At 39.9% G+C, this 19,263-nt stretch overlaps 1 protein-coding gene across 1 annotated transcript in view; it reads right to left on the bottom strand.

Moving 5' to 3' along the window:
- Nucleotides 1-19,263, bottom strand: part of ARMH1 (armadillo like helical domain containing 1) — a 195,596-nt gene that overhangs the window by 154,862 nt on the left and 21,471 nt on the right. The window contains exons 3-5 of the mRNA XM_053693387.1: nucleotides 17,288-17,454; nucleotides 11,196-11,392; nucleotides 77-161 (exon numbers count right to left, since the gene is read on the bottom strand). Of these exons, the coding sequence (XP_053549362.1) occupies nucleotides 77-161; nucleotides 11,196-11,392; nucleotides 17,288-17,454 (449 nt within the window). The remainder of the gene's footprint in view (nucleotides 1-76; nucleotides 162-11,195; nucleotides 11,393-17,287; nucleotides 17,455-19,263) is intronic.

The following is a 19,263-nucleotide window of genomic DNA, read 5'->3' as shown; positions in this document are numbered from 1 at the left end:
CAATAAATAAAACTTATAAGTATCAAACACTGCTTGCTCTGATGACTAAAAAGCAACTTTTTAATTTAAACCTTACCTTCATATTGAATTTCCATATGCATTGACCGGAGTACTCCCAGAAGTGCATCAACAATACTAGGATGAGCTGTGCTCACAACTGCCTGTAAAGCAATGTGTAAATATTATACTATCTTATAGTTATGTATATCAAGTAACATATTTAAAATTAGATTAAGAATTACTACAGTAAATTTTAAATACATTTTTCTTTTCACTTTTTCCCAGTTAAAATCATGAAATTAAAAAATACTGCAATTTTCATGTGTTAGCTCACATCCCTACACAAAACAGTAAAATCTAGGGGATGAAACAGACATAACTCACCGTGTATATATAACAGACCATCTAAAATGTTTACAGTACAGCACAACCATAGTCTAACAAAACAATGTGGTAAAATGACAATGGGCCAGATTACAAGTGGCGTGTTATTTACCACTTAAGGGCGAGCGTAAACTTGCGCTAACCAAAGGTCTTTGCAGAAGAAAAAAACCTAATACCTATAGCTCGTGCTAACCAAACAGGAGTTATAAATATTTCACATTCCATTGTTCTTCATATGCAGAACAATATCATTTTTATTGTAAATATATATTTCTATATATATCTGTATATAACTATACCTGTATTTCTATATAGGTATAGATATCCATTTTACATTATCACATATATATATATATATATATATATATATTCCCATTCCTTTAAATATATTCTAAGTCTGTCATATTCATAGACTAATCTGTCCGTTCTTTTATGTTTTGACTGACCATTCCCTAGTTTAAAAGATTCTCTCCTTCCTCTCCACCAACACACCTGCACCTATGTTATTTAGGTGCAAATTGTACCCCAGCAAAAAGTCAGCACAATTCTGTAAAAGGTCAAACTTCTAATTTTTCCACTATGGGGCCGAATTATCAAGCTCCGAATGGAGCTTGATGCCCCTGTTTCCACGCGATCCTTCAGGCTCGCCGGAAAAACAGCAGTTTGCAGCTGCTCCATAACGTGTCCGTCTGCTCTGAGGCCGCAGACATCAATCTGCCTGATCCTATACGATCAGGCTGATTGACACCTCCTGCTAGCAGCCAATCTGCAGGGGGCGGCATTGCACAAGCAGTTCACAATGTGTAATGATAAATGCCGACAGCGTATGCTGTCGGCATTTATCGATGTGCGGCGGACATGATATGCTACATGGTATCATGTCCGATCGCACTTTGATAAATTGACCCCCATGTGTTTAACCAGGAACTAACTGCCCTTAGTTCAGTCAGTGTTACTGGGTTAGCGCATGGCTTTGGTAATACTACATTGGAGGTCCTTGCTTTAAGCTTGCTACCTAACAACCTGAAGTCATTTTGTAGGACACTCTATCTCCCGCTGACTCTATCATTAGTGTCAACATGCACCATGACTGCAGGATCAGACACAGATCCCTCTAACACTGTATCAATAAGCTCCACAATATGCTTAACACAAGCCCCTGGAAGACAGTAAATTGTTCTTTTTAAGGGATCTGGATGTAAAATTACCCTATCAACCAACATCTGCCTCGGGCCCAGACTTGTATGCCCCTCTTCCATGACTTAAGGACTGTTCACTATATTAGGCACAACAGCCCTCTCTGACATTGACATCCCTGAACCGATATCTCCAACATCACTCAATCTGGCAAATCTATTGGGGTGTACCAGCTCAAACTGGCCTGTCTCTTCCGCTTACTCCTACTTCCCCATCTAACTGTCACCCAACTACTTCCCTTTGTTCTTTTAATGGTTTTATTCTGATGAAAAATCAGGTAAGGAGAATCACAAGATAAAACAGAAAGCTCAAATACTCTTCTGGCCGAGGTAATGGCCAAGAGAAAAAGAACATTTCAAGACAACAGTGTAAGATGTGTAAGCATATATAAAACAAACTATTTGTAATTATAATACCATACTATTGTCAGAGGATTTATGAGGCATACTGAACAATATGTCAATCTCAGGTTCCAAATATTGCTATTCAGAGACAAACTGAGTATGTTGCATGTGTATTGCAAACAAGAGTTCATTACAAGAGTTACTGAAACATCTGTCTCACTAGTGCAGTAACAAGAGACAAAAACACACTCTAAAAAGCAGGGGTGGGCAGACGTTTGCAAGGCAAGGGCTACCTCTAATTTTATTCCAAGTGACGTGGTCACTTAACTAAAAAAAAAAAAAAAACACCAGTCGCTGGCTGAAAATTTTTATTTTTGCGACAAATAGGACCTGCTGGCTGAAAAACATAATTTATGCTTACCTGATAAATTTATTTCTCTTGTAGTGTATTCAGTCCACGGGTCATCCATTACTTATGGGATATATTCCCTTCCCAACAGGAAGTTGCAAGAGGATCACCCAAAGCAGAGCTGCTATATAGCTCCTCCCCTCACATGTCATATCCAGTCATTCGACCGAAACAAGACAAAAAAGGAGAAACCATAGGGTGCAGTGGTGACTGGAGTTTTAATTAAAATTTAGATCTGCCTTAAAAAAGACAGGGCGGGCCGTGGACTGAATACACTACAAGAGAAATAAATTTATCAGGTAAGCATAAATTATGTTTTCTCTTGTTAAGTGTATTCAGTCCACGGGTCATCCATTACTTATGGGATACCAATACCAAAGCTAAAGTACACGGATGATGGGAGGGACAAGGCAGGAACTTAAACGGAAGGAACCAATGCCTGTAGAACCTTTCTCCCAAAAACAGCCTCCGAAGAAGCAAAAGTGTCAAATTTGTAAAATTTTGAAAAAGTGTGAAGCGAAGACCAAGTTGCAGCCTTGCAAATCTGTTCAACAGAGGCCTCATTCTTAAAGGCCCAGGTGGAAGCCACAGCTCTAGTGGAATGAGCTGTAATTCTTTCAGGGGGCTGCTGTCCAGCAGTCTCATAGGCTAAACGTATTATGCTACGAAGCCAAAAGGAGAGAGAGGTTGCCGAAGCTTTTTGACCTCTCCTCTGTCCAGAGTAAACGACAAACAGGGAAGAAGTTTGACGAAAATCTTTAGTTGCCTGTAAATAGAACTTCAGGGCACGGACTACGTCCAGATTATGCAAAAGTCGTTCCTTCTTAGAAGAAGGATTAGGACATAATGATGGAACAACAATCTCCTGATTGATATTCCTGTTAGAAACTACCTTAGGTAAAAACCCAGGTTTAGTACGCAGAACTACCTTGTCTGAATGGAAAATCAGATAAGGAGAATCACAATGTAAGGCAGATAACTCAGAGACTCTTCGAGCCGAGGAAATAGCCATCAAAAACAGAACTTTCCAAGATAAAAGCTTAATATCAATGGAATGAAGGGGTTCAACACCTTGAAGAACTTTAAGAACCAAGTTTAAGCTCCACGGCGGAGCAACAGTCTTAAACACAGGCTTAATCCTAGCCAAAGCCTGACAAAAAGCCTGGACGTCTGGAACTTCTGCCAGACGTTTGTGTAAAAGAATAGACAGAGCAGAAATCTGTCCCTTTAACGAACTAGCAGATAAGCCCTTTTTAAAACCCTCTTGTAGAAAAGACAATATCCTAGGAATCCTAACCTTACTCCATGAGTAACTCTTGGATTCGCACCAATATAAATATTTACGCCATATCTTATGGTAAATATTTCTGGTAACAGGCTTCCGTGCCTGTATTAAGGTATCAATAACTGACTCCGAGAAGCCACGCTTTGATAGGATCAAGCGTTCAATCTCCATGCAGTCAGCCTCAGAGAAATTAGATTTGGATGGTTGAAAGGACCTTGTATTAGAAGGTCCTGCCTCAGAGGCAGAGACCATGGTGGACAGGACGACATGTCCACTAGGTCTGCATACCAGGTCCTGCGTGGCCACGCAGGCGCTATCAGAATCACCGATGCTCTCTCTTGTTTGATCTTGGCAATCAGTCGAGGCAGCAGCGGAAACGGTGGAAACACATAAGCCATGTTGAAAACTGCTGCTAGAGCATCTAACAGTGCCGCTCCCGGGTCCCTGGACCTGGATCCGTAACGAGGAAGCTTGGCGTTCTGGCGAGACGCCATGAGATCCAGTTCTGGTTTGCCCCAACGATGAACCAGCTGAACGAACACCTCCGGATGAAGTTCCCACTCCCCCGGATGAAAAGTCTGGCGACTTAGAAAGTCCGCCTCCCAGTTCTCCACGCCTGGGATGTAAATCGCTGACAGGTGGCAAGAGTGAGACTCTGCCCAGCGAATTATCCTTGAGACTTCTAACATCGCTAGGGAACTCCTGGTTCCCCCTTGATGGTTGATGTAAGCCACAGTCGTGATGTTGTCCGACTGAAATCTGATGAACCTCAGTGTTGCTAACTGAGGCCAAGCTAGAAGAGCATTGAATATTGCTCTTAACTCCAGAATATTTATTGGGAGGAGTTTCTCCTCCTGAGTCCACGATCCCTGAGCCTTCAGGGAGTTCCAGACTGCGCCCCAACCTAGAAGGCTGGCATCTGTTGTTACAATCGTCCAATCTGGCCTGCGAAAGGTCATGCCCTTGGACATATGGACCCGAGAAAGCCACCAGAGAAGAGAATCTCTGGTCTCTCGATCCAGATTTAGTAGAGGAGACAAATCTGAGTAATCCCCATTCCACTGACTTAGCATGCATAATTGCAGCGGTCTGAGATGCAGGCGCGCAAATGGCACTATGTCCATTGCCGCTACCATTAAGCCGATTATTTCCATGCACTGAGCCACTGACGGGCGTGGAATGGAATGAAGGACACGGCAAGCATTTAGAAGTTTTGATAACCTGGACTCCGTCAGGTAAATTTTCATCTCTACAGAATCTATAAGAGTCCCTAGGAAGGACACTCTTGTGAGTGGTGATAAAGAACTCTTTTCCACGTTCACTTTCCACCCATGCAACCTCAGAAATGCCAGAACTATCTCTGTATGAGACTTGGCAATTTGAAAGCTTGACACCTGTATCAGGATGTCGTCTAGATACGGAGCCACCGCTATGCCTCGCGGTCTTAGAACCGCCAGAAGTGAGCCCAGAACCTTTGTAAAGATTCTCGGGGCCGTAGCTAACCCGAAGGGAAGAGCTACAAACTGGTAATGCCTGTCTAGAAAGGCAAATCTTAGGTACCGATAATGATCTTTGTGAATCGGTATGTGAAGGTAGGCATCCTTTAAGTCCACTGTGGTCATGTATTGACCCTCTTGGATCATGGGTAGATGGTTCGAATAGTTTCCATTTTGAATGATGAAATTCTTAGGAATTTGTTTAAGATCTTTAGGTCCAAGATTGGTCTGAAGGTTCCCTCTTTCTTGGGAACCACAAACAGATTTGAGTAAAATCCCTGCCCTTGTTCCGTCTGCGGAACAGGGTGGATGACCCTCATTACTAGGAGGTCTTGAACACAGCGTAGGAATGCCTCTTTCTTTATCTGGTTTTCTGATAACCTTGATAGATGGAATCTCCCTCGATAAGGAGAAGCTTTGAAGTCCAGAAGATATCCCTGAGATATGATCTCCAACGCCCAGGGATCCTGGACATCTCTTGCCCACGCCTGGGCGAAGAGAGAAAGTCTGCCCCCCACTAGATCCGTTTCCGGATAGGGGGCCGTTCCTTCATGCTGTCTTAGGGGCAGTAGTAGGTTTTCTGGCCTGCTTGCCCTTGTTCCAGGACTGGTTAGTTTTCCAGGCCTGTCTGTAGCGAGCAATAGTTCCTTCCTGTTTTGGAGCGGAGGAAGTTGATGCTGCTCCTGCCTTGAAATTTCGAAAGGCACGAAAATTAGACTGTTTGGCCTTTGATTTGGCCCTGTCCTGAGGAAGGGTATGACCCTTACCTCCAGTAATGTCAGCAATAATTTCTTTCAAGCCGGGCCCGAATAAGGTCTGCCCCTTGAAAGGAATATTAAGTAATTTAGATTTAGAAGTCACGTCAGCTGACCAGGATTTAAGCCATAGCGCTCTGCGCGCCTGGATGGCGAATCCGGAGTTCTTAGCCGTTAGTTTAGTTAAATGTACAATGGCATCAGAAACAAATGCATTAGCTAGCTTAAGTGCTTTAAGCTTGTCCATAATTTCATCCAATGGAGCTGTGTGAATGGCCTCTTCTAGAGACTCAAACCAGAATGCCGCAGCAGCAGTGACAGGCGCAATGCATGCAAGGGGCTGTAAGATAAAACCTTGTTGAACAAAACATTTTCTTAAGGTAACCTTCTAACTTTTTATCCATTGGACCGTCTGCCATAATTCCCGTGTAGTGGCGTCTATTGGAAACATTTTCCTAAATATAGGAGGTGGGGAAAAGGGCACACCAGGTCTATCCCACTCCTTGCTAATAATTTCTGTAAGCCTTTTAGGTATAGGAAAAACGTCAGTACACACCGGCACCGCATAGTATCTATCCAGCCTACATAATTTCTCTGGAATTGCAACTGTGTTACAGTCATTCAGAACCGCTAAAACCTCCCCTAGCAATACACGGAGGTTCTCAAGCTTAAATTTAAAATTAGAAATCTCTGAATCCGGTTTCCCTGGATCAGATCCATCACCCACAGAATGAAGCTCTCCGTCCTCATATTCTGCAAACTGTGACTAAGTATCGGACATGGCTCTCACAGCACCAGCGCGCTCTGTCCTTATCCCAGAGCTATCGCGCTTGCCTCTTAATTCTGGCAATTTAGATAATACTTCTGTCAGGGTATTATTCATAATAGTAGCCATGTCTTGTAAAGTGATTTGTATGGGCGTCTCTGATGTACTTGGCGCCACAATATCACGCGCCTCCTGAGCGGGAGGCGAAGGTACTGACACGTGAGGAGAGTTAGTCGGCATAACTTCCCCCTCGTTGTCTGGTGATAATTCCTTTACAGATAAAGACTGACCTTTATTATTTAAAGTGAAATCAATACATTTAGTACACATATTTCTATGGGGCTCCACACTGGCCTTCAAACATAGTGAACAAACAGATTCATCTGTGTCAGACATGTTTAAACAGACTAGCAATGAGACTAGTAAGCTTGGAAAACACTTTAAAATAAATTTACAAGCAATATAGAAAACGCTACTGCGCCTTTAAGAAGCACAAAAAACAGTCACAGTTGAAATAACAATGAACCAAATCAGTTATAGCAACCAAATTTTCACAGTAAATGTATTAAGTTAGCAGAGCATTGCACCCACTTGCAAATGGATGATTAACCCCATAATACCCAAAACGGATAATCAATAGAGAAAAAAACGTTTTTTAACACAGTCAAACACACTGTCACAGGTCTGCTGTGACTGATTACCTCCCTCAAAATGACTTTTGAAGTCCCTTGAGCTCTCTAGAGACGTCCTGGGTCATGCAGGAAGAAGCAGGAAGACTGAGACTGAATTTTTACTGCGCAAAAAAGCACCAAAATGGAAGCCTCAGTTAACTGTTTCTATGCAGAAATATAAGTCAGCCATGTGGAAAAATTCATGCCCCAATAAGCTTTATCAACAATGTACCTCACAAAAACGATTAAACATGCCAGCAAACGTTTTAAACATCCTTTTTTAAAGAGTATGTATCTCTATTGATAAGCCTGATACCAGTCCTTCTACTGCATTTAAGGCTTATTACATTACTTCAGTATTAGCAGCATTTTCTTAGTCAAATTCCATTACTTAGAAAATTACTTTACTGCATATACATTAATCAGCCTGATACCAGTCGCTTTCACTGCATTTAAGGCTTTACTTACATTACATCGGTATCAGCAGTATTTTCTTAGTCAATTCCATTCCTTAGAAAAATATTTTACTGCACATACCTTATTTGCAGGAGACCCCGCACGCTATTCCCTTTCTGAAGTTACCCCACTCCTCAGAATGTGCGAGAACAGCCAGTGGATCTTAGTTACTTCTGCTAAGATCATAGAAAACGCAGGCAGATTCTTCTTCCAAATACTGCCTGAGAAAAAAAACAGCACACTCCGGTGCCATTTAAAAATAACAAACTTTTGATTGAAGAAATAATTAAGTATAAAACACCACACTCCTCTCACGACCTCCATCTATGTTGAGGGTTGCAAGAGAATGACTGGATATGACATGTGAGGGGAGGAGCTATATAGCAGCTCTGCTTTGGGTGATCCTTTTGCAACTTCCTGTTGGGAAGGGAATATATCCCATAAGTAATGGATGACCCGTGGACTGAATACACTTAACAAGAGAAATTGTATTTTTCGCCACAAATAATACAGGTTTAAAAATCAGCAGCAGTCTTTAATAATAAATACAGCCGTGCTCTTTACTTTCTGTGAGAGCTCTCTATTTACGTCACGGTGGGACCATCAAGCAACCTTATCTGTGTACCGCGCCTGCGTATGAATAAGTAGTCTCACAATCAAGACAGCTCTAGTCTAGGGCTAGCGGAGTAGTCAAGCTTGGAACACATGGGAAATCCACAGCTCAGGTACAACGATGACAATGAACTATTCTCAGCCAATCATAGACAGACTCATTCTACAAAGTAATTTTATTGGCTGGATGCCATGTCAGGTTGATTAGGGGGCAGGTCCTGTTGGCTGCTCTCCATCCGTCCACTACTAGCTAAAGACTACTGTAAATAGTTGGGACAGTGACAGCAGCAGGACCTGCACAATTTGGTGACAACAAATTCTGGGGACAGAAAGCTGCAGAAACTAAAGTATAGCTAATAGTGTCAAAGAAAGTATCAGAGAGTAGCATCAAAGTCTGGTACAGAGTAAGTAAAAGAACCTGAGGGGGAGTAACAGACCCTGGGAAAAAAACACCACCAGACCATTCACCCAGCAGAGCCTGGTGACAAGTAACGGAGGACAGAACTAGAAAGTAGCAGCAGAATATCAGACAGAGCAGGACCTGAAACTGCCAAACCCAGGGAAACCGAGCAGCATCTCAGCCTGGCACATGAAGAGTCTCTACTATAGACTGACCGCTCTTGAGACAAAAAGTAGGAGAATTTGGGACAGGCAGTAACCAAAGCTGGGGCAGCGAGTTCAGCTACAACCTCGTCGCGCATGCTGAAGTACACATACCGCCGTCATAGACTCATAGCCGATTTCAAAAGTCTGCTTAAGAGAAACATTTCTTATACATCTACGGTGGCAAAGCTCTTCACTTAGAATCTAGATGTGTGAGAAATGTTTCTCTTATTATGCAGACTTTTGAAAACTTCCAGGCAGTCACCTCAAAATTCATTCGCGGTCCACTGGTAGACAGCGATCTACCTCTTGCCCACCCCTGCTCTAAAGGGACAGTTGAGTCAAAATTAAACCTTAATGATTCAAATAGAACATGCAGTTTTAAATAACTTTCTAATATACTTCATATTTGCTTTGTTCTCTTGGTGTCCTTTGTTAAAAAGTAAACCTATGTTAATGTAGGCTCAGGAACAATAATGCACTACTGGGAGCTAGCTGAACACATTGGGTGAGCCAATTAAAGGCATATATGTCCAGCAACCAATCATCAGCTAGCTCCTGAGCTTTATCTGAGTATGGTCTTAAACAGAATATCTAGAGAACATAGAACATTTGATAATATAAGTAAATTGGATAGTTGTTTAATATTGCTGCTCTTTGACTTTACTGTCTCTTTAAAGAGGCATAGAAAATATACACATACATAAAAAATGTGTATTTGTGTATATATATATATATATATATATATATATATATATATATATATATATATATATATATATATATATATATATAGCAATAGCAGTCAGCACCCTAAGGGGAAGAAAGCTTTTTGGGACACAGGATTTTGTCTTAACCCATTGAGAAAGATACCAGCAGGTATCGAAACGTTTGGGATGACTTCTTTCTACTAATTTCCTATGAGGATTGATTAAAGGCTTTTACTGTTTTTTTTTTCAAAGACCAGAGAGTGAAGCGTTTTTCTTCCCCTTAGGGGGCTGACTGCTATTGCTAAACATTTCTACGCAGCACCCCGGCGGATGTGGCTGTAACAGTGAGTGCACTTAACTTGGCTTTTGTTTTATATATGTGTGTAGCTATCTAAAGTCATACCTGCGCAGTACCACATATCTATAATCTGTCTACCCTGTGAAAAAGAAGAGAGGTCATTCTGCCTCTAGGTTTGTGTGTTTTATATATTGTCACCACTGTTTGATTTGTAATGCAGACCCACCACTGATTTACTATATTGTGCCGAGCCACCACTTTGGTACATTATGTCATGCAGAAATAAACCATTGTAGTTGTTATAATAAATCAGATTTAACAGTAAAATATTGATGTGGCAATGGATATTATAGATAAAATAGTTATCTATAGCTGCTTAACACATCATTAGGACATTTTGTTAAGAAGCAGAAATGGCAGAGTATATAATTTCATCTGGGGGTGGGCGGCATATTATGGGCTAGATTTATCAAGCCCCTACGGTAGCCCTACGGCAGCAAGTTCTCACAACAACTTGCTCTCCATGATTTATCAAGCAGCGGTCACCAGACCGCTGCTTCCCTAAGCTCTTCGCCACCTCTAAACTGGCGAAATTCAATCTCCTCGGTCGAGTCCGACCGAGGAGATTGACAGCTCCTGCCCGCGCGTGATTGGCTGTGCGCGGGCAGGGGGCGGGATTGCACGCGAGCGCAAAATTGCGCTCGTGTGCAATGCCAAATACCTGCGGGTAATTTCGCCCCGCCACAATAATAAATCTAGCCCTATGTCTTCACCTGTGTAGCCACCGGCCCTGCCCATGAGAGCATATCTTGATCAGCTCAGCTGAACACGTTAGGTATGACATGATTTAAAACACTGCTGCTATATAGTGCTTAAGACAAAGGATGCAAGAATATTAAGAAGCTTCTCATTGGCTTTAAAACAACCATCAAAAATGCTGATTAAACAATATAAAGTTTAAAACTTGAATAGATGCACTGCTTATTGTGCATTGGTATTTAATGGATGTTTTGCGGCAGTGAGCTCTGTATAGTGTTGTAGTTTTCATATGTTTTATACGTACATTTACCTGGTACAAAAAAGAAAGGATGCTACATAACTTCATGTATCGGTGTTCTGGACTTTGTGTTTTAAATTCAGCCTATTCTTAATTGGGTAAGTCAAGACATCCTGTTTTATGAAAAGTTTACAATGAGCTAAATTCTGTACCTGCACAGCCCTGAGAGTCTGTAGGGCCAGCTGTTGTACTTTGGGAGAACAACACGGTAAAAGTGCAATTAACCCTTTATATACTTGATTCTGATATTTGGGGTTTCCATGAGCAAGCAGTTCCAAAACTGCTTGTGCCTGCTCCTGAGTTTCTTCAGATTTGGACTTTGCCAGGCACTCTGCAATTGCACGCACTCCTGCAAAACAAGAACTTTTGCATTAAGCCAGTTTATTATTTTCCAAAAAGCTGAGATAGGGTTAAAAATTGTGTTTTTGAGCTAGATATTAAAGGGACAGTCTAGTAAAAATTAAACTTCCACAATTCAGAAAGGGCATGCAATTTTAAACAACTTTCCAATTTACTTTTATCATCAAATTAGCTTTGTTCTCTTGGTGTTCTTTGTTTAAAGCTAAACGTAGGTAGACTCATATACTGATTTCTAAGCCCCTAAAGGCTGCTCTTATCTCAGTGCATTTTGACAGTTTTCACAGCTAGACAGTGCTATTTCATGTGTGCCATATAGATAACATTGTGCTAACTTCCGTGGAGCTAATTATGAGTCAGCACTGATTGGATAAAATGCAAGTCTGTCAAAAGAACTGAGATAAGGGGGCAGTCTGCAGAAGCTTAGATACAAGGCAGTCAAAGAGGTAATAAGTATATTAATATAACCGTGTTGGTTATGCAAAACTGGGAAAAGGGTAATAAAGTTAATATCTATCTTTTTAAACAATAACAATTCTGGAGTAGACTGTCCATTTAACACAGTGGATATAAAACATGCTAACTTGTTTTAAAATATCAAACTGAAACACAGCTCATACATGTTGTTATGGTGTGTATATAAGCAAAACACCATATATAGTATATAACTATAAAACAAAACAAATGCTTCCAAAATCATGATGAGCTGAAACACAACTATTTTGTTATATAAAGTTGCCTCTACTCTTCCGCTATTGATTTTCTGTTTTCTTTACTAAAGAGTTGTACAGCCTGTGAATCAAATAGAAAGATAACAGAAAGCACTCCCTGTTTTATTACTAAAAGATGTGCACTATTGAACTACCTGATGTTTATGTTTCACGCCCCAATGTTCAAAGCATAAACAGACCTGCCAAGGAGTTATAGCTTATTGGGTCTGTAGGAATATTCTAAAATAAGGGGCATGTTCAAGTGATGCCAGCGAGCAGCCATCTCTCTACCTTCTGGGAGAATGGGGGACACTTCAAATCTGGTCCCCTATTCCTCCCAGAAGGCAGCACCCCCAAACAAGTGGTATCCCTAGTTGCCTCATCAAAATGCCGACAACATACTAAAAGACTGACTTGATCCCTTACGCCCTACCCGATCGATACCCCTTTTAAGAAGCGGTGGACCAGGGCTCAATGCCGGTCTGGCGCGGAGTTCCTGAGCCCGGATAGGACGGAGAGGTTTTGCCGGGTCCTCCGGCATATAGCTCATCTCCATGACAAAATATGCATTGTTATGTACAATGTAGATTATTTAAAGTATTGGATATATGTTAAAAGGGATTTAATAGTTGCTTGCTTTTGTTTCAAACATATATATATTTGAAAATATATGTTTAAAATAATATTAAAGTTATTGTAAAGTTTAATGAATAAGTGCCGGTAACTAAAAATAATCTTAAAAACTGGGGTACTTTCATTCATTAAACTTTACAATGACCCTAATTTTTTTAAATACTTACCTTTGCCTTATGGTAAACATAATGCAGATCCTCCAATCGTTGCATGCCCCACAAGCTGGACGCCAAAGGGGGCACTCAAGAGTGCTGGATTCGTCATTGATCTGCTAATAAAAGCAGGAGCTGCGGGTGGAGGATCTGCGTTAAGTTTACCATAACGCAAAGGTAAGTATTGTAAAAAATAAGCATCATTGTAAAGTTTAATGAATAAAAGTGCCCTTGTTTTAAAAATTATTTTTAATTACTAAGCACTTATTCATTAAACTTTATAATCACTTTAAGCAACCATTAAATCCCTTTTACGATATCTACAATACTTTAAACTAATATGCATTATACATCACTATGCATATAATTTAAACATTGATCCTTAAATTTGCCATAACCTAAAACTAACTGTTGAAACTAAGGCCCTACACATAAATATCCAATATATAAATGATGCATTGCTATGTAGAATGCATACTGTTTAAATATTTGCATATAAATTAAAATGTAATTAATGTTGCTTGTTGTGTTTATTATTTCTAATTATAGACAGTATCATTCATATTATAGGTCTACATAACTGCATGCCTGTTATGTAAAAGTATAATTTCATGATACTGACTACTATAACATAAATATATATTAACATATATATCTATGTTATCACTAATAAACACAACAAGCTTTCATAAATGAATGTATATGCAATACTTAAAATATTATGCAATATACATGCATAACGGTTTAAATATTGAATATCAATGCAAGGCCTGAGTACATTATATCTACAGTGTAAAGGCAAAAATGAGGCACCGGATGTTTTTCAAAATGCAAATGTCCTTTATTCAAGGTATGTAAAATCACAACCAGAATTGCTGGAAAAAGAGTAAACCTCAGGGCTAGGTGGAGTAGTGGTCAACCACGTACCCTTACGCTGACATGTTTCGGCAAAAGCCGTAATCGTAGCTGTAGGGTAAAAGCCAGGCCTTCCTTTTAAAAGAACAAATCACCTGTGATAGGTTAAAAACCAATATTACGTGGTTGATACACACCTCCACCTATAGATCAAATTACATACATATACATATCGCCCCGTTTGGAAGTTAACTCCACATTATCCACTGCATACAATTCATGTAAAGACAGCTAAGTAATTTCAACCATAACAAAAAGAGCTAAATTAGACTTAACTCAATGCATGTGATACTGAGAACCCCCACACGGAGAGTTACAGACAAAATTAATAAGAGTCGCATATGTCCGCTTACTTTAAGCAGCATTATATACACATATGCTATTGTAATAGTGGATAGCTCTATACATTGAATATTATTCCATGTCTGTCAAGTATTAAGGTTATGGATAATTGGGGTACCTAATTAGATGGGTTAATTAAATATCAAATAAAGGGAAAAAGGATAAAAAATTATAACTAATAAAAATACCCTTTAAATATAATGAACTTGATTGAGGACTCTGTGTATGGGAATTTTTTTGTATCATATATAGTGATATGGTAAGGACACTCCACTGTCACTATTTATATACTATCTATTTTAAAGTAGTGTGCCGTACATACAGATGCACATGCTAACACCAGAAGTTAATAAGATCGTATTCAGAATTGAGCCCATTGGGCATTCTGGTGTGTAGCCTGTGCATCCAGAACACCTCCCTTTTAAGAAGCAAGGTGTCCCTATCACCTCCCCTGTTATTTGTACCAATAACTTCAACAATCGTCCATGACAATGTCCCTGGATCTTTGTTGTGTTTAACCTTAAAGTGGTTCACCAAGGGGGTGGTTAGTTTGCCCCTTTTGATGTCATTTATGTGTTCCCTTATCCTGGTCCTTACTTGTCTGGACGTTTGTCCTGTGTATTGAATGTCACAAGAGTCACAACTAAGGAGATATACTGCATAAGTTGACCTGCAGTTAAAGAGCGCTCTATGTGCAAATGTCTCTCCAGAGTAGGCGCTTCTAAATATATTGCCCAATTTGACATGACTGCATGCTATGCAGTTTGAGAAGCTACATTTGTAAACTCCTTTGTAACTCAGCCAGGAGAAAGCATTAGTCTCATCCAGTTTCAGTTGTGTAGGTGCCACATAATTTCCTATAGTTTTGCCTCTCTTGAAAGCAAATCTCAACCTGTGTGATGCAATCTGTGTCAGGTCATCATCTGACCTCAAGAGTGGCATATGTCTACGTATAATATTACATATCTGGTAATATTGTTTACTGAACTGTGTCACAAATGTTAATTGTTCAGACTTTGCATCACACTCTGTGGATTTGTCTTTAAGTAAGTTGGCCCTCTCAATGGCCCTTACTTCGTCCCGGGCCCTAATAATATCCTGTTTAGGGTACCCCCTCTCAAGAAATGTTTCATATAGTTCCATCTCATGTTTTGAGTGTTCACTTACTCTGGTACAATTTCTTTTTACCCTAGTAAATTGTCCTTTCAATACCGACTTAAAAACCTGCTTGGGGTGACTACTCTGAGCGTGCAATAGGGTGTTCCTAGTTATGGGTTTTCTGTAGAGCTCTACCTTTATATAGTCAGTTCCCTCCCCATTTATTCTGGAGTGCCCAAAATCATGGGTAAATTGTAGACTTGCATCATTAATATTTAGATGCCCTACAAACTCTTGAGCTTCATTCAGACTACCATCCCATACAAACAGCAGGTCGTCTATATATCTACGATAATAGACGATTTTGCCCCTATAGATGTTTGTGTCTCCAAAGATGTGGCACAGCTCCCACCAACCCATATATAGGTTGGCGTAAGAGGGGGCAAATTTAGCTCCCATGGCTGTGCCACATCTTTGGAGATAAAAAACATGTTCAAATACAAAAAAGTTATGAGTCAGTAAGAACTCAGTGACTCTGAGAATAAACCTGATGAATTTCTCACTATACCCAGTGGATCTCCTTAGAAAGAAGGATATAGCTTCCAAACCAGAGCTGTGCGGGATGGATGAATATAACGATTTAACATCGACTGTAAGCCACCCATAGCCCTCTTTCCAAGGGATTACTTCTATTTCTTTCAGCAGTTGTTTGGTGTCCCTAAGATGGCTAAGAAGTTCCCCCACCAGGGGTTGTAAGATAGAGTCTAGCCATTTTGAAAATGGCTCCAACATGGAATCGATCCCACTAATGATGGGTCTGCCCTCAACATTCTCCAAAGTCTTGTGCACCTTTGGGAGAATGTTGAAGGTAGGGATCTTGGGATTCCTGGCATACAAAAAATCACAAGTGCCATCATCCAAAAAGCCCTCCTCCTTCCCATCATCAATCAAATGTGAGAGCTCTTTTTGAAATCTGCTTGTGGGGTCAAAGTCTAGTATAGTGTATTTTTTGGGGTCATTAAGTTGCCTATGGGCCTCCTTTACAAAGAATGCCCTGTCCATTAAGACAACAGATCCCCCCTTATCTGCTGCCCTTACCACTAGATTTGTATTTTCACTTAGGTTTTTGAGTGCTGTTTTCTCTTCATTACTTAAGTTACCCTTTGTCCCAAGTCTAGTGGTGTATGCCAATTTAGTCAAATCTTCCTCTATCCTCTTCTGGAATTTTTCTTTAACTTAGATTTTTTATATTTTATTTCTAACTTAGGGGGTTTAATTTAGGTGTTAGGTTAGTTTGCGTTTGGGGTTTATGGTGGCATGGGGTTAAATGGTTAGTTAATTGTGGTGGGTATATGGCGGCATAGGGGTTTATAGTTAGCTACATAGGGCTTAATAGTTGATTGCGGTTGGTATGTGGCGGCATAGGGGTTAATAGTTAGATACTTGCGATGGGTATGTGGCGACATAAGGGTTAATAGTTATATATTTGCAGTGGGTATTTAGGGCGGCATAGGGGTTAATAGTTAGCAACATGGGGTAAATAGTTGATTGTGGTGGGTATGTGGCTGCATAGGGGTTAATAGGATAGCACTTGCTGTGGGTGTGCAGCGGTTTAGATGTTTATTAGTTTAATGTTATTTTGCGATTTTAGGGTACTTTGGTTTAGGGGTATTAGCATTAGCGGTTAGGCAGATGGCAGTTGTATTCTAGGGATCCTTTACTATACATCAGCAATATGGTCAGCAATGCTGGGTGTTGCCTAAGCCAGCATCACTTACCAATGGCATGTATAGTAAATGCCTGTCGGCGATGCCGCTATGTCAGGAGTTTGGAATATTTTAGATCCCTTAGAATATTTTGCCGCCTCGTAGCACTTTTCGATCATCGGTGCCTCAGTGAGAACTTGAACTCTAGCATTAATATAAGTTTTCTGCTATTTAATTAGATACAACAATGCCATCATTCTTATTGTACATACCTAAAAGGCACTACAACTAAAACAACAACTGACAAGACACTGAATATATGAAGACCCACCATAGCTTTCACACACCAGCTCTTTAAATTTTCTTCCACCTCCGCTCAAAATCTCAAGCAGTTTTAGCGCTTCTTTTTTGTGTTCCTCATTAAGCTGTTTTAAACCTAAAATCTCCAGTAATGTTAGGATCCCGCCAACTTCCACAAATTCAATCTTAAAGTGACTGCTGAATGGAGGAAACATTAAAAACAAACAATACATCAGTCAATATTAATTTTATCGCAAAAGAGGAAGCTTCAGCTGTTAATTGCTCTTTACTGATAACTGATAAGAAACACAGTAATGGAATCATATGGAAGCTGAATTTAGCTCATAACCATTGTTTACAAATAATTTTTTCTACTTTAAAATAAAGAATACACTAAATGTTATTAAGAAGGTGAGTATTACATAGAAACATAGATATTGACGGCAGAGAAGAGCCATAGGCCCAGCAAGTCTGCCCGATATTACCTAAAAGTATAAACGTATCTAGTTCGTAAGATAGCCTTATGCTTTTCCCAGGCATTTTTAAAGTCCCCACAGTGTTTGTCATTACTACCTTTTGAGGAAGTTTATTCCATAAATCAATCACTCTTTCTGTAAAGAAGTGCTTCCTCAAATTACTCCTAAATATACTACCCTTCAGCTTAAGATCATGACCCCTTGTTCTTGAATTTTCCATTTTATGAAAAATACCCACAGCCTCAGTTTTACTAAGCCCTTTAACGTACTTGAAAGTTGCTATCATATCACCTCTTTCCCTTCTCTCCTCTAAGCTATACATATTTAGGTCATTGAGCCTATCCTGGTAAGTTTTATATTTTAGACCATGTACCATTTTGGTAGCCCTCCTTTGCACAGATTCAAGTTTGTTAATATCCTTCTGAAGATATGGCCTCCAGAACTGCACACAATACTCAAGATGAGGCCTAACTAATGATCTATAAAGTGGCATAAGAACCTTACTATTTCTGCTGCAAATACCTCTACCAATATATCCAAGCATTCTGCTAGCCTTACTCGCTGCATTACTACATTGTTTACTAAGTCTTAAATCATCTGAAATAATAATTCCCAAGTCCTGTTCCTCATCTGTAACAGTCAGTAAAGTGTCATTGAGTCTGTAATTAACATTTGGATTTTTCTTCCCTAAATGCATTATTTTACACTTTACTGTGTTAAACTTTAGATCCCAGTCGTTTGTCCAATCCTCCAATTATTATTATTATATCACTTCTCATTTTTTCTACCTCCCCTGGAACATCCACTCTGTTACAAATTTTTTTATCATCTGCAAACAGACATACTTTCCCCTGTAGCCCTTTGCTGATATCACAGATAAATATGTTAAACAAAACAGGCCCCAGAACTGACCCCTGAGGAACACCACTAGTTGAATGAACTCCATTTACTAAGACACTTTGTTTTCTGTCCTTAAGCCAGCATTCCACTCAGTTCACAATTTTTGAGTCTAGACCAAGGAGATACAGTTTGTGAATTAGTTTATTGTGTGGGACAGTGTCAAATGCTTTGTTGAAATCAAGATATGCTACATCAACTGCTAAATTACACTTTCAACCCTTTCTTTACAACCAATAGAAGCAATACAAGAAAAACAAGTTATGCTTACACGATAAATACATTTCTTTTATGATAATGAGAGTCCACGAGACATCACCTGGGATTAAAATCTACAAGGAGACAAAAACACCCAGCACACCAGAGTTTTTAATCCATCCCACTCCCCTGAATAAATCAGCCAAACATATGTCCATGTAAATGGAGTAAAACAGAACCGCAAAAATGACAAAGCAGGACAAGGGAAATGCAAACCTCTTCTGCTGCCAACTGTACAAGGGCTTCACTTGTGGACTCTCACCATCATGAAAGAAATGACTTTATCAGGTAAAGTATATATTTTTTCCATAACATGTTAACAGTCCACAGCACGGAAGTTTACATGACCACCATTTAATAGGGCAGATAAACAGTT

This window comes from Bombina bombina, chromosome 10, assembly GCF_027579735.1.
Source record: "Bombina bombina isolate aBomBom1 chromosome 10, aBomBom1.pri, whole genome shotgun sequence".
Lineage (NCBI taxonomy): Eukaryota > Metazoa > Chordata > Amphibia > Anura > Bombinatoridae > Bombina > Bombina bombina.
Note: the sequence above shows the minus strand (reverse complement) of the source record. Positions and strands in the feature narration are given on the sequence as shown.